Raw genomic sequence first — 15480 nt, 5'->3', positions numbered from 1 at the left:
TCGAGTGGAAACTCCCCCTTCTGCTTATAGCTGACCTCCTACTTAGGACTGGAGGCTCTTGAAGAGGGTGTGTCACACGCACTTGTGCTCAACCTGTGGTTATACGTTTTCTCTGTAATAGGAGGTGAGTTAACAGGCATCACTGAGACTGGCTATGGAAACCGAATGTATAAGAAAGATGGGACCCTAAACACCTTCTGGTTGGCCCAGCCTCCACACCACCACTTCGCTTAGGTGTGAGACGCAGACTGTGTTCTGACCACAGGGAAGATGCCTTTGTCCACCGTGGGTTTGGAATTCTTCCCAGAGTGATTAGTGAGAAAGAGTCCTACGTTCCTAGAGCTGGCTCTCCAGTGAGGCCTTGCATCATTCTTTCCACTGTAAACTGTGCGACTGGCTTCTCCTGATCAGCCACACGTGTACCGCAGAAAGGGCTGGGCCTGACGTGGCCACCCAGAGGCATCACCCTCGTCCTGGAGGTTTTGCTGCCGCCTCCAAAGGCCCGGTCAAGTGGGATGCTGGTCCCTCATCTCTTGGGCGCTCTCGGGGGAGACTGCATCCTGAGCCACCTCATTGGCTGCCTGGGCTCTAGCACAGACCACTCAGCAGGGCTGGGAACCGGCGAGGGGCCGGGCTTCGGAGGCGGGACCACCCCAGGGGGAGGGGCTTGAGGCTGGCCGCGAGTCAAAGGCGGAAGTGCAGATAAACAGGATTCGAGTCATCGCTTAGATAAGCACTTTTGCTTCTGCACCACAACCTCCTGGAAAGCTTGCTTACCCTTTCCTGAGCACAAAAACAAACTTTCTAATCATAAGTAACATGCGTGCGACGTGAAGTCTGGTTGGTAGGACTTGTTATCTTTCTCTCTTTGATGTCATCCAGTTTCCGAAAGTCTCTCTTAAGTAGAGGCTACTGGTTCATGTGTAGAAGAATGTTGGATATGAAAACTCAAGAGGGATGGGGCTGTGGGGCAGGTGGGCATGGAGATGTGCTGCCCGCAGCCCCTCAAGGAGGGAGGGACGAGTTACCCTGGCTTCTGGAATGTTATCAGCGGACGCCCTTCAGCTGTCAGCTCCTTTAGGAGATGCAGAGAGCTGCCCGGCCCCAGGTCCCTATCTCCTGGATGGAGCTAGAGAGGCCTGCCTTTGGGTTCAACAGGGGAGTTTCTGCAAGACTGTCCCAGCTCCAGGGCTCCTCTGGGGTAGCCTGAAGCCCCCTCCTTTCTCCTCCACATGTAGTGACCCCAGAAGTCCTTTCTGATAAGCACTGTGAATGCAAGGCAGACTGTTCCCATGAGAACCCACCCTGCCCCTGTAACACAGGGACAACTGTGCATGTGTGTGTGTGTGTGTGTGAACTTGACATTATGGAAATGGTGAGAACAGACACAGAAAACAGACCTGTGGTTGCCAAGGGGGAGGCGGTGGAGGGAGGGAGAGATGGGAGTTTGGGGTTGGCAGAGGCAAACTATTATATGTAGGATGGATAAGCAGCAAGGTCTTACTGGATAGTGCAGAGAACTATATTGAATAGCCTGTGATAAACCGTAATGGAAAAGAATATTAAAAAAGAACATACATGCGTGTGTGTCTGTGTGTGTGTATAGGTGGAGCTAGTGATGAAGAATCCACCTGCCAATGCAGGAGACAGAAGATCCCCTAGAGAAGGGCATGGCAACCCACTCGAGTAGTCTTGACCTGGAGAACCCCATGAACAGAGGAGTCTGGTGGGCTACAGTCCATGGGGTCACACAGAGTCAGACACAACTGAAGCAACTTAGCATGCACATAACTGAATCACTTTGCTGCATGGCAGAATTAACACATTGTAAGTCAGCTACAACAGAAGTTTTTAAAAGCTTGTACAGCTCAGGGAACCTTACTTAGGTCACCCGAATGGGAGGGAAATCCAAAAATGGGGATATGTATTTGTATAGCTGATTCACTTTGCCGTATAGTAGAAACTAACACAGCATTGCAAAGCAACTATACTCCAACACAAATCAATTTTAAAAATAATTTAAAATTAATTAAAAATAATTTTAAAAATGATTTAAAAATTAATTAGAAATAATTTAAAAATTAATTTTAAAAAATTTACTTATTTTCTTACTTGACACAAAAAAAGAAATGTTGAAAGAATAATAGCACTTGTCTTCCAGAACTATCACAGGATCTTGACAGTCCCTAAGGTTCTTTTTAATATATCGAGCTACTGTTATCAGTGTAAGTTTCGTCTCGGTTGTGGCTTGTTCCTCTTATCATCGTGAAGAAACCCTGAAGGTCTCACTTGATGTTTTTGGTCTTGCGCTCAGCTCTGAAAAACCAAGCGCCCGTGGTTAGAGTGACTTGCCCAAGCTCCCCAGGAGGCCAAGCAGGTTCCACTTGCTGAGGTTTTTCAATGTATTGAAAGGACAAAGAGGAAGAAATGTAAAAACAGGATGAAGAAATTGTATAAGAGAAAAATGTAGAGAAAATGGAATACACGATTCAAGAAGTGATGAGAGGATTTATAGATACAGCAGACAGAAATTCATTGAGCTATGGTCGGGTGACTGGCTGCAGATTTAAAATTGAGTGATAGATCTGATCTTTAAATATTTATTTATTTGGCTGCACCGGGTCTTAGTTGTAGAACATGGGATCTTTTAGCTGCAGCTTGTGAACTCTTAGTTGCGGCATTTGGGATCTAGTTCCCTGACCAGGGATGGAGCCCGGGCCCCCTGAACTGGGAGCTCAGAGCCTTAACCATTGGACCAGCAGGGAAGTCCCAGATCTGGTCTTTCAGTCCTGTCAGTTGATGCCTCTCATGTCCAGTTTCTTTTGGCTAGAGCATCAGGGTCTCAAGAGGCTCTCAGGCTAGTTACAGAGGTGGATATAGGGTCTGGCACCTTAATTCTGTGCTCTCGCCTCCATGTTCATGTCCCATTCTGCACTGCTCAGCGTTTTGTGTTGATAAATCAAAAGAACAAATAAGTATGATGTGTTTGAATGAACCTTGTGTTACGGTTTTGGCCATGGAGACTGCCATGACGATGTGATGGTTCTATCCCTGAACATCCGAGTTAAAGATGAGCCCTGGTGGTCCAGAGGTTAAGACTCTGAACTTTGGGGCTTCCCTGGTTAAGCATCCAACTTGCGGTGTAAGGGACACCAGTTCGATCCTTGGTCTGGGAAGATCCTACATGCCGAAGAACAGCTAAGCCCGTGTGGTACAACTGCTGAGCCTGTGCTCCAGAGCCCACGAGCTGAAACTAGTGAGCCCACATGCTGCGACTACTGAAGCCGGCACGTCTAGAGCCTGTGCTCTGCAATAAGAGTAGCCACTGCAGTGAGAAGCCCACACACTGCAACGATGAGCAGCCCCCACTTGCCACAACTAGGGAAAGCCCACATGCAGCAACAGAGACCCACCACAGTAAAAAAAAAAAAGAAAATCTTAAGCAAAGGCTCTGCACTTCCACTGCAGGGGACACTGGTTCCATCCCTGGTCAGGGAACTAAGGTCCTGCATGTCGTGCAGCCAAAAAATAAGTAAAGTAAATTTAGGTAAGCATCTTTAGGGGAAAAAACAAGATTTAACTCTTTGTGATGTGCTGTGAGGTGGGACCAAGAGCCCCCCCTCTTCTTCTGGGAGTCTGGGTGATGGAGAGCAGGAAGGGGTGAGATTAAGATTTTCCCAGGCTCCAAGTTCTCAGAGGAGCATGGTGCTTTCCCACGACCCTCAAACCTTGGGACCCACGGCTCACACGTGCCAGAATCTCAGATAGCTTCCCTCTGAATTCTCTAACTGGCTTCCCTGGTGGCTCAGTGGTAAGCAATCCACCTGCCAATGCAGGAGGTACAGGTTCGATTCCTGAGTTGGGAAGATCCCCTGGAGAAGGGACTGTCTACCCACTCCAGTGAAATTCCATGGACAGAGGAGCCTGGTGGGTTACAGCCCATGGGGTCACAAAAGAGTCGGACACGATTTAGTGACTAAACCGCACAGTACATTCTCTAACCAGAAACTGAAGGTGACTTGTCTGCCTCTTGGTGTGGGGGGAGTTGGGGTGGCAGGGCAGCCATCACCACTGTCACCACTGTGGAAGCCGAGCCCACACACCCCTCCCGGTCCCCACGAGCAGTAGCCAGGGAGCCAAGGAAGGGCTGGAGGCGGGAGGAAAGGAGCAGTGAGCCTTTTTATTGTGGATTAATACACTCGGTAGTAACAATTCCACACGATATTAAAACACTGCAGGAAAGTGGGTGTGGCACACCTGGAATTTTTTTTTTAAATCAGAAATAAAAACCACTGGACATCCACGTACAGATGGGGTAGAACCTGCTAGAACCACAGATTGCTTCTGAGAACTTGGTGACCAGTCTTTACAACATATGGCAATGGTCTCCGGGGACAGGGATGGGGGCGGGTGGGGGGGGAGTGGGCAGGGTATCGAAGTATGGCTTCTTTTCAGGGGACCCAGCCGCAGGCTCTTGAAGGACAAGCGACCTGTGGTGGCCTCCCCATGGCCCCGAAACTGCCCCTGATGACCCAGGCTCGGGGCAGAGGTCTAATGACTGTTTCCTGCCAGCCTGGAGGCTGGAGCTGCATGAGCTGCCTGGAGGCCCAGTGAGTGCCAGACAGGGTGACCAGGACATCAGAGGGAGAAAAAGCACCTTCTGCATTCCCATGGGGTGGAGGTCACAACTGAGTCACTTCGTTCTGGGCCTGGGGGTCGCCTTTGGGGAGGATGGGACAGGGGCACGGAATGGGGGCTGGGCCAGGCCCAGGGAAGCACTGCAGGCCGCAGAGGGGAAATTCAGCCATTGCCCAGCACTGCCTTTTGTGGGTGCATGTGTCCCTAATTCCCTTGGGATGTGGCTGAGAGGCACTGGCCTTATGGGGCACTTACAGTCTTCAAGACACCCTGAAAACTGTGTTTTCCTGCCGACAGGCATGCCAGAAAAGCACAAGCAGAACAGTGTCCTGTGTACCCAGATGCTCCAGGCCTACCCTAGGGACTGTGATGTTGAAGAGGAAAAATAAAAAAGGAAAAAAGCGTTTTTTCCTCTGCTGGAAGGAAGCCCACAGCAGGGTTCCTACTGCCTTGCCACCTCCCTAGGCTCTGAGGCTGTGGGTGGGTACCTGGGAGGCAGCTGGGTGGGTGTGGCCATGGGGCGGGGGCACAGTGGTCCCCATGCTCTCTGGGTCTCAGTTTACCCAGACCACTGAATCCCTGGGGTCTCAACTACGGGGCAGGGTGGGAACTCTAGCCCAGATCTGATTTTGCCTCAGGGTTTGAGGGGGTGGGTGGCCATCAGCTGGCTGAGCCTGGAGCCAGCAATGGGGCTGCTGAACTCAGGTTTCCCCCCACCCCTCTGCCAGGGGTCCTGAGCTTTGCTTTCTGCTGGCTTCTCCAGGGTCACTCGGCGGGGACACATGGTGGTGCTGGGCTTGGCACAACTGGCAGGGCAGGGGCCGGCTTCTCCCAATGAGGTCAGGACCACTTGTCCTCTTTGGGGCCCGGCGGTGGGAGCCTGGGTCAGTGGGGGCTCGGGAAGAAGGCTGGGCGTGTGCAGACCGAGCTCTGGCTCAAGGGATTAAGGCTTCTGTCCCAGAGCGAAGGGTGACGGGTCAGCAGATGGCTTGTGGGCTGCCCTTGCTGCCCCTCTGCCCCTCAGGCTGAGCCCCACTGTGCCCTGGCTGCCCCCACCCCCACCCCTGGGGTGTGCCCAGGGTTTCTGGAATAGGCTTTGTTCCATCCTGCTGTTCTGCCAAGAGTGGGCAGGTGGGGCCTCCCCACCCAGGGCTACAGTGTAGGGGTCAGGGGCTCGGAGGCTTTTCCCAGTCCAATTGCAGGTGCGGGGAAGCCAGGCTCCCTGAGGCCCCAGGTGCTCCCGGACCAGCCGGAGAGAGCTGGGTGCTGGGGGAGGGGAGCGCGGCCCTGGGTCTGCACTCATGGGGTGCTGGGCATCCCACTAGCCTGTGCAGCCAGGCGAGGTCTGAGCCCAGGGGCAACAGAGGAGCAGAGGCTCTGGGTCCTGCCAGCCCACGTGCCTTGGGCTGGCTGCCCAGGACCCTCGCGCTCAGCCTGGGAGCCTGACACCCCTGGCCGTAGGAGCGGGCAGCCTCTGGAGCTCAGGCTGTGGGGTCCTGGTGACTGCAGGTGGCCCTGGCAGGTGAGGAGGGCAGGTGTGCATTCGGCCAGTCCTCCAGCCTCCTGCTCCTTGAACTGTCCATATCACAGCATAGGAAACAGCCATTGTAAAAAGCCCCCGCCCCGTCCATCACTGGCCATGCCAGGACACCTTACAAACACTCCGGGTGGTCGGGTGTGAGGGGGAGTGGAGCGCGGCGAGCGCCTCTCCATGTCTGGGCAGAGGCTCCCATCTCCGTGGCTTCTGCAGCGACTTTCAGTCAATCTCACACCATTTCAAACCCAGAAGCACCAGGCGCCCCGGGCAGGTCTCCCCAGGTGGCATTTCTGTTGGAAAAATGGCCATGGAGATGCAGAAAGCAGAACAAAACAAAACATGGAGAAGCTAAACAGGGCTGTGGCCTCTTAGCTGCCCACACCAAAGTCTCCTGCTTAAAACTAAAGAAAACACAGCTGGACATCTCAGTGGCCCGGGCCACAAGCTGAAAGTCCCTTTCTGGGGTGAGCGGGAGCCACAGCGTGGCTGGAGAGTGACGCTGGTCAGAGGAAAGCCACGCAGCGGGGTGGCCCTGGGGGACAGTGTTTGACGGGCAGAGCTGCCCTCCGGGCCCCTACAATCCACATATGCATTGTTACATGACCCAGCTTCGCCTCAGATTCAGCCGATGACGCCTGATCTTAGTGGTATGGAATTACAAGGTTTTAAATGAAAAGGAGAAAAATTTCCGCAAAAGGGTGCATAATGTCCCTCCCCCCAACTCCCACCCAATGTTACTCCACTAAACAGCCTCCCACCTCCCCAGAAAAGCAGCGCATCATCCACTTGGCAGAAGTCTTCCCAAATGGCCAAGGGTGTGAGACTTGCCACCTGCCTGGGCCGCCCACGCCAGCGGCGGATTCACCCACCTCCTTCCCTTCCCCCCTCCAGCCCAGTTCCGCCCCAACCATGATTCAAATGGCAGTTCAGTTTTCAGAAATTGTCACCACATCGTTGGGGCATGTCAGCTATTCCCCGTCGGAAGTGGTGGTGAAGCCCGACCCCTGACGGGGCTGTGATACTGGGTCTGGTAATCCATTTGAACCCAGACACTAAATTTTACTCCATCTGGGCAGTGGTGACTGTTTGAATTTCTTTCAGAATTAAGAGTTTTCCTTGATTTGACGCCCTGGCCGGGGGAAGGGGAGCGGGGTGGAGGAGTTGAGCGAGCGAGACAACCAAGCTATAGGATAATACAAGGCTTCTTGTCCTTAAAGGGGTTCTCGGAGGCGGGGACTCCCACCAGCAGGGGGTCGTTCCGGGCGTGCTGCTCGCAGTAGCTCATGAGTTCGGAGGAGGCTTTGGAGACCTGGGTGTGGGCACAGGAGGAGAGAGGCAAGATGAGAAAGGGCCGAGGCTCCGTGTCCCCAGAAGCCAAAAGACGGAGACAACCCTAGTGCCTGTCACCTGAAGACACACACCGTGTCCCACACACAGGGGAGCACCACTCAGCCACAGAAAGGAGAGAAGCCCCGACACTTGGTACCACGTGGACGGACCCTGAGGACACGATGCTCAGTGAGAGAAGCAGACACAGAAGGACACACAGGGTGTGACTCCACTGATGGGAAACGTGCAGAACAGGCCGATCCACAGACACAGAGAGTGGGTTCCTGGTTGTCAGGGGCTGGGGTGCTAGTGGGGACAGTGACTGTTAATGGAGAGGGGGGCTTCTTTTTGGGGGTGATGGAATGCTCTGGAATTAGGTGGCGCTGATGGTTACACAGCACTGTCAACACACAAAATATCATTAGTGGTCAATTTTATGTGTGTTCTACTGGAACTTTAAGATTAAAGAAGCAGCCGCAGGACTGAGCCCCCTCCAGCAGAGCTTGTGTGGAGTCTGAAGGGAAGGTCAGGGAAGGGTTGGGTCTAAGTCTCCATGTCCGTCCAAGAAAGGACCTGATGGGGGAGAGCCTGGCTGGCAGGTGGACCAGCATGGGGGACAGGCCCTTCAGTGGTTGATTCCTATGCTGTCTGACCAATGGGGTTGCTGTGATCATGGTGAGGAAGCTGACACTTAGGACCCTCTGCATCAGGGTCCCCAGAAGAAGAGGGAGAAGAGGAAGGGACTGCCTAACCGGCGCTGGGGAAGCTGACCTGGGCAGAGCAGTGTCTGGTGTCCAGTGCAGGGAGGGCAGGGGTGGGGGCAGGCTGCACTGTCCAGGCTGCCCGCTCCAGCCCCGTATTGAGTCTTGGGTGCGGCACATCTCTGCGGCCCCAGCCCTTGACTCTTTGGCCGTCCCCTCCCCACCTGGAGAAGCGGCGGGCAGGGGTTCTCTGGAAAGTCTGCAGAGGAGCCTCTGCGTGGGCCCCCGGCACGGATTCTGTTGCTCCGCCTGGATCCCTGGAGACAGGATGCCATGTGCCTTCAGCCTCGGCTCCCTGCCTCTCCCTCAGGCTGGCCCTGCGGTCCCTGGTCGCCGTCTTGGGACCACAAAACCTCAGGAGCGACTGGGAGGGAGATGGGTCATGCTCGACTCTGCTCCTCCCCACGTTCAAAGGCTGCCGGGGAGCCCTCCCAACATCAAACGGGTGGGTGAGTCAGCGATCTCTGCCAGGGCTGGGACTGGCGGAGGAAACCACTTCAACCAGGCTGCTCTGTCTTCAGCCTTGAGGAATGCTTTGAGTGCTCCGAGTCCTGGAACATTCAGACGCCTTGTGGGGGGGGGCTCCCAACCCCACCCGGGGGTTGCAGCGACCTCCTTCCACCTGGCTGGGCTGGAGGTGCAAGGCTCTCAAAGATCCTCCCCCTCCCACCACAGGGCCACGGGGCGAGTGTTTGCACTGAGCAATGACAGAAGATGACGGTGCTGGGGGAGGCAAACCCTGAACAAACACGTGGGTGATGGCTGATTTCATGTGTTCACTTGGTGAGGCCATGGGTACCTGGCTGTCTGGTCAAAGGCCAACCTAGATGTCTCTTATTGCTGTTGTTTGGTCGCTCAGTCGTGTCCAACTCTTTGAGACCCCATGGACTGTAGCCCATCAGGCTCCTCTGTCCATAGGATTTCCCAGGCAAGAATACTGGAGGGGCTGGGATGCCATTTCCTTCTCCAGGGGATCTTCCCAACCCAGGAATCGAACTGGGGTCTCCTGCATTGCAGGTGGATTCTTTACCAGCTGAGCTACCAGGGATGAGATTAACGTTTAAATTTAGATGAGATTAACATTTAAATTGATGGACTTTGAATAAAGCAGATGACATGCCCTAATGTGGGTAGGCCACATCTGATCAGTTGAAGACATTCAGAAAAAAGACTGCTTGATGGCCTTGGGACTCGAGCTCTTGGGAAGAGCAGCAGCTCTTCTCTGGGTCTCCAGCCCATCGTCCAGCCCTGCAGACTTCAGAACTGCCAGTTCCATGATTGCGTGACCCAGTGCTTTAAACTGCCTCTCATGCTCCCTCTCTCTCTGTAATGTATCGTCGTATATCTCTGACTAATGCAGTGGGCAGTTGGAGCCTGGCTAATGAGGGAGCGTAAACCACCAGTGTCTTCCAGACAGAGACTCCCTGGCCCTCGCCTGGCCACCTGCAAGCTGGGGTCTGTGGCAGGAGTCAGCTGCTTGGAGGCGGCTCGGTATCCTTGTCAAAGTGGACACAGGTTTGGTGAGAAGATGATTTTGAAAAGTGGCACACACCTTTCTTGTGTAAGAGGCCATGATTGGCCCATTGGTCCTTAATCTTTGAAAGCCCTGGATGTCATCCTGATGTCCACTTGTAGACTTAAGATGCAGCTATATAAATACATGTGTCCCTCCACACACGGGAGCATCACTCAGCCATGAAAAGGAGAGAAGTCCTGACACTCACTACCACGTGGACAGACCCTGAGAACACAATGTTCAGTGAGAGAAGCAGACACAGAAGAACACATGGGGTGTGATTCCACTGATGGGAAACGTGTAGAGCAGGCAGACCCATGGACACAGAGAGTGGGTTCCTGGTTGTCAGCCTTGTCTGGGCTGGGGAGGGGATGGGGGTGACTGCTAATGGGGACAAGGTTTCTTTTGGGGGTGATGGAATGTTCTGCAATTAGTCATGATGGTTGCACAACATTTTCAGTTCACCAAATGCCATTGAATTGTGCACTTTAAAAATGGTTAACTTTATACAAATAATTAAAAGCCTGCCAAGCTGACTGCCCAATTATGCAGTATCTTGTTTTGCATGTTCCTGGTCCCTGATGGGTTAAGCATTTGTGAGGAGGAACTGATTGTCCTTTTTCTTAGCATAAAAATCAAACATGCTTATTTCCAAAAATGCAATTCATGCAGAAATGGCAAAAGTAAACATCGAAAGGCCCCGTGTCCTCCCTTGCCCAGGGCTGGGTCTCTGACTTCTCTTTGCATCTATCACAAGGAAGTGGCACAGAGCTCTGAGAATGAGGGGCCAGAAGAGAAAGCACCTGCCTCACGCTCACCCTCTTGGAGGGACCCCATCCGGCCTTCTCTGGGGCCATCCAGGGATGGACCCCAAGGGCTGAAGTGGGCTCACAACAGACCTTGAGGCCTGCCTCTGGTCTCACCGTGTTTATGAAGCACACTGGCACATCTACCCTCACAACAACCCACAACCTAGCTTAATAGGAGGTGTGTCTTTCTGCTGAGACAATGGAGGCTCAGAGAGGCAAGTCGAGTGGCCCAAGGTCACACAGCAAGAGGCACAGCCAAGTGCAAAACCCTCTGTCCTGTTAGCCTCCGCGCCCACCCTTTGCTGTGGGTGTTTCCAGCGGCCCTCCCCTACTCACCTTAATGCGCTCGATCCCAGCTTCAATGCGGAGCTGCTCCACCAGCTTCCGAGCCTGGGCTATGTTGTTAGTGGCTGACATTGTCTGCCATCAGCTCTGGGCCCCCGTCGTCCAGAGAGCTGGGTGGGGAACAGATGGACATGAGCTGACTCGTAAAGTTCGGGAATGCAGGTAGGGGATGGCGAGGAGGGGTGTGTCCCCGTTCCCCAGGCTGGGCCCCAGGCTGGGGCCCCTAGCCTGGCCACCCTGCAGTCATGATGCCTCTGTCCCCTGGGTCATGGTGGGTGCATGCATGTCCTTCAGCCATGTCGTGTCTGACTCTTTGCAACCCCATAGGCTGTAGCCCGCCAGGCTCCTCTGTCCCTGGGGATTCTCCAGGCAAGAATACTGGAGTGGGTTGCCATGCTCTCCTCCGGGTGACCTTCCCAACCCAGGGATTGAACCCAGCCCTGGTGAGAGGTCTGGCCAAGAGCACCTTTTCCCAGTCCCCTCCATGGTTGGTCGGGAGTGAGTGCTCCCAGGACGTGACCACCCAAGGGCCCCAGGAGAGCTCACAGCCCCACTCCTGGCTGACTCAGAATGGGGGGGCTTTCTCTGATTCCTGCACCTGCTCCTCCCCCAACATGGCTGGCACTGAGGCCGGTCATTCTCTCTAGGGGGCTGTCCTAGGCCTTGTGGGGTGTAGATCAGCCCTCTGGATGCCAAGAGCACCTCCAGTGTGACAACCAGTAATGTCCCCAGACATGGCCCAATGTCTGCTGGAGGCAGAGTTGCCCAGGGCTCGACCCCTGGCCCTGGATGCAGGCAGATTACATGAGCAGCCTATACCCATGGGTCCTGGGTACCCTATTCTTCCTCTGGAGGGCCTGGGCCAGTTTCCTGCCTTCATTTGGTCATTTGTCCAGTGAATTGAAATATAATTAAATATAAAATGTCTTGGGACTTCCCTGGTGGTCCAGTGGTTAGGACTCCTAGCTCCCAATGCAGGGGGCCTGGGTTAGGTCCCTGGTCAGGGAACTAGATCCCACATGCCACAGCTGAGAGTCCTCATGCTGCAACTAAATAAAAAAGATCCTGCATGCCACAGCAAGATCGAAGATCCCCTGTGCTGCAGCTAAAACCTAGTGTAGCCAAATAAATATTTTTCAAAAAACCCATTTTCACTTGACTTACATCCATGTTCAATTAGTTATGAGAGTGCTCTTTAGATGGGACCATATGGTATGGAGGGCTTCCCTGGTGGCTCAGACGGTAAAGAATCCACCAGCAATGTGGGAGCCCTGGGTTCGATCCCTGGGTTGGGAACATCTCCTGGAGGAGGGCACAGCAACCTACTTCAGTATTCTTGCCTGGAGAATCCCCATGGACAGAGGAGCCTGCCAGGCTACAGTCCATGGGGTTGCAAAGAGTCAGACACAACTGAGCAACTAAGCAAACATATATAGTCATGCAAAGTTTTTTTCTTTTCCTTAAGGTGGTTAAAAATCCTACCAATTTCATCCAATCCACGTTTAGTGAGCCCTAGGATAGAGGTTCTCAATTGAGATCATCCTGCCCCCTGGGGATACTGGGTGATGTCTGGAGACATCTGTGGTTGTCAGAACCTGGGATGTTGCTCAGCCCTGACAGTGCCCAGGGCGGCCCCCCACAGTGGATGACCCAGCCCCAAATTTTGACAGCTCCAAGGCTGTGAAATGGAATCTGATCCCAACTCACACTAGACAGTAGGATAAACCCTCGATGATCAGATGGTGTGAACCAGGGTGACTCCAGCGTCTGTGAGTCACCACCCCTCTTCCCACTCAGACATGTATTTATTTATTTGGCTCCTCTGTACCCTCATAGGATATTAGTTCCTGGGCCACAGCTTGAATCTGGGCCCACGGCAGTGAAAGTGTGGAGTCCTAGCCACTGGACTCTGCCTGGGAATCCCCAAGGTGTGTATTTAGGTGTGAGCAGCATCTGAGGACCTCAGGGGTCACATGGTCAAGAAACCCAGTGTCCTGTGGGGTCCATTGGATCCCTAACCCGGGGCTCTCACCCAGGGAGATCCTGTCCCCAGGAACACTGGGTGAGGTCTGGGGATGTCTGTGGTTGTCATGACAGGGGAGGGGCTTCTGGCATTGAGATCATAGCAGAGAATGACCTAACCCCAGTGAGCGCATTGTCTGGGTTGAGGAAGCTCCCAGTGGGTCTGCATGGTATTAGTTCGATATGGAGTATGCAAAGCCCAGGTTCAGGAGCCCAAATTCATGGGTCCCAGGGAGCCGCCTGGCCAGGCTGGCATTGAGCCAGGTCATTCAGCGGCAGTATGTGCTTCTGTCATGATACACGGCGCCTCTGTTTTCCAGTCAGTAGACAGGGGCAGTTGCCGAAAAGGAAAGGCAGATTCCAGGTTTTCAAAAAATTTCCCACTGGGCAATAAAAAGGAATAGACCAGGGACTTCCCTTCTGGGCCCCTGGTGGGCCAGGGGCTAAGACTGCAGTCCCAATGCAGGGGGCCTGTGTTCGATCCCTGGTCAGGGAACTAGAGTCCACATGCCTCAACTAAAGATCCCCTGTGCTGCAATGAAGACTGGAGACTCAGCGTGTCACAATTAAGACCTGGCACAGCCAAATAAATATTAAAAACAACAACAACAAAAGGAATGCACTGTGGAAGTGTACGTCCTGGATGGCCCTCCAAGAAATCGCTCAAAGTGAAAAGGGCAGCCCCCAGAGTCACATGCTGTGTGGTTCTGCATACAGAACATCTCTGAGATGTCAAGGTAGTAGAGATAAGGAGGGATTCCTGGTTTCCGGGGGGCGGCGGCCTGGGGAGGGGTCTGGGTAGACAGGTGCACACCAGGGGTCCTCACTCAAGAGCCAAGTATCCTGACTGTGTGTGTGTGGGGGGGGGGGGGGGGCGTGTCACAGGTCTGCCAGGGTGGGGGGATGAACTGGCAAAGATCTTAGTACATGCACACAAGTCAAACCGCAAGAATCTGTGTCAACAGGTGATACAGGGCCTTTCTGTCAGTGATCTGATATAACTGTGTGTGAATCTACAGTGATCTCAATCCAAGTTTCCATTAAAAAAAAAAAAATCCCTTCTGTGCTGCTGCTTGCCCGCCTGCCTCTCTGCCAGACATCCCGGCCCCTCTCTGGGCCAGAAAAGGCTTGAATGTGTCTGCTCCGGGCGCGCGGGGCCCACGTGTGGGCTCCCGGAGTGCTCTGATTCAGCACAGTGCTTCAAAGCGGCCACAAAACATCCAGCTCAGGGAAAACCACCCTTGGTTCAACTTAAAAATACCGAAATTACTCAGTGCTAAATATAGACGCTGACAGAGAACAAACGGGGTGGCCCCATGGCGTGTTTTCCTTGGAAGGCTGGGGAGTCCTGCTCAGCACCCACACTTGGAATGTCCACCAGGACCCTGGGAGCCCCGAACACCCTGTGGGGCCACCCCAACCATGGCCTCCCTCGTGGGCACTAAGCCCCTCAGCGCTGCTGGCTTCCTCTCCTGGACATGACACCCTTGAGATGCCCTCCGGGCTAGGTTATAACCCCGGACACCTGGGGATGGCCCCAGGGGGCTTCCTTGGGCTTTGTGTGCTGTGTGCAGGTATGTGTGCACACATGTGTGCGCGAGTGCATCTGTGTCTGTGCATGCATGCCTATGTGTCTATGAGTTTGTGTGTGCATGCATGTGCATCAGCGTGTATCCATGTGTGGGCATGAGTGGCTGAGACCAGACACGGCCATGGCACGGCTACATACACAGCAGACTGAAGCCTGGTCCTGGCAGAGGCAGGCCCAGCCCAGCCTCACCGCATGTCCCTGGGGTTAGGTCAACTCCCTCGGGCAGGCACAGGCGCTGAGTCAGCCCAGGAACATTCCTCACCACACATGACGCCCCAGGCACCTGACCTGGCCAGGCCTGCCTGGGCCCAGCGGAGTCTTGGAAGTCCCTGGACGCCAGGCAGGGCCTCGGGAAGCTGCGGGGGGAGAAGGTGGGAGCGGGCCCTCCAGGAGGGAGTGAGGAGGCGGTTGGAGCTGCAAGCCGTAGTCAGGTTCCCGCCTGGGGAGAGGCCAGTTCAGGCCTGGCGAGGCCAGGGGCATGACTTGGGGGTGAGGTTTGCCTAAAAATAGAAGCTTAACAGACGCCACTGGGCCCTGGCTGGCCTCCCAGTAAAGGGCCGGGAAGTCACTGGGGTCAGGCGGGCTCCCACAGAAGCGTTGAGGGCGTGTGGCAGAGAGGCAAAGGCTGTGCGGGCCGGAGCGCCCAGGATGCTTTGTGAGCTGGGCTGATGACAGACAGAGGACCCACCCTGAGCACTGCAGACCCCAACCTGGGTGCAGGCCCCAGTGCACATGAGGATCAGCCATAACCGGGGGAGGACAATGATTCTCCACAGTGGGCTGCAGGATGGCTGGATGGGGGGACACCTAGCTTGAACAGGGTCACCTCAGGCCCTGCTCACACTAAGGCCAGATCACTCTCTGTGGGGATCTGTCCTGGGAGCTGTGGGGTGTGGAGCAGCCTCCCTGGCCCCTACACCCTTGATGCCAGG

The 15480-nt window shown here is 54.4% G+C and overlaps 1 protein-coding gene across 3 annotated transcripts in view; it reads right to left on the bottom strand.

Annotated features, from left to right (window-relative positions):
• Positions 1–4170: 4170 nt before the first annotated feature.
• GNG7 (G protein subunit gamma 7) overlaps positions 4171–15480 on the bottom strand; it is a 138052-nt gene continuing 126742 nt past the window's right edge. For all 3 annotated transcript variants that reach the window (XM_065918099.1, XM_065918098.1, XM_065918100.1), the window contains 2 exons: positions 10927–11045; positions 4171–7484 (listed from right to left, as the gene is read on the bottom strand). In XM_065918099.1, coding sequence (XP_065774171.1) covers positions 7359–7484; positions 10927–11007 — 207 coding nt within the window. In that variant the 5' untranslated portion in view covers positions 11008–11045 and the 3' untranslated portion in view covers positions 4171–7358. The remainder of the gene's footprint in view (positions 7485–10926; positions 11046–15480) is intronic.

This window comes from Muntiacus reevesi, chromosome 1, assembly GCF_963930625.1.
Source record: "Muntiacus reevesi chromosome 1, mMunRee1.1, whole genome shotgun sequence".
NCBI classification, from domain to species: Eukaryota; Metazoa; Chordata; class Mammalia; order Artiodactyla; family Cervidae; genus Muntiacus; species Muntiacus reevesi.
The sequence above is the reverse complement of the archived record's forward strand: the minus strand, read 5'-3'. Positions and strand labels throughout refer to the sequence as shown.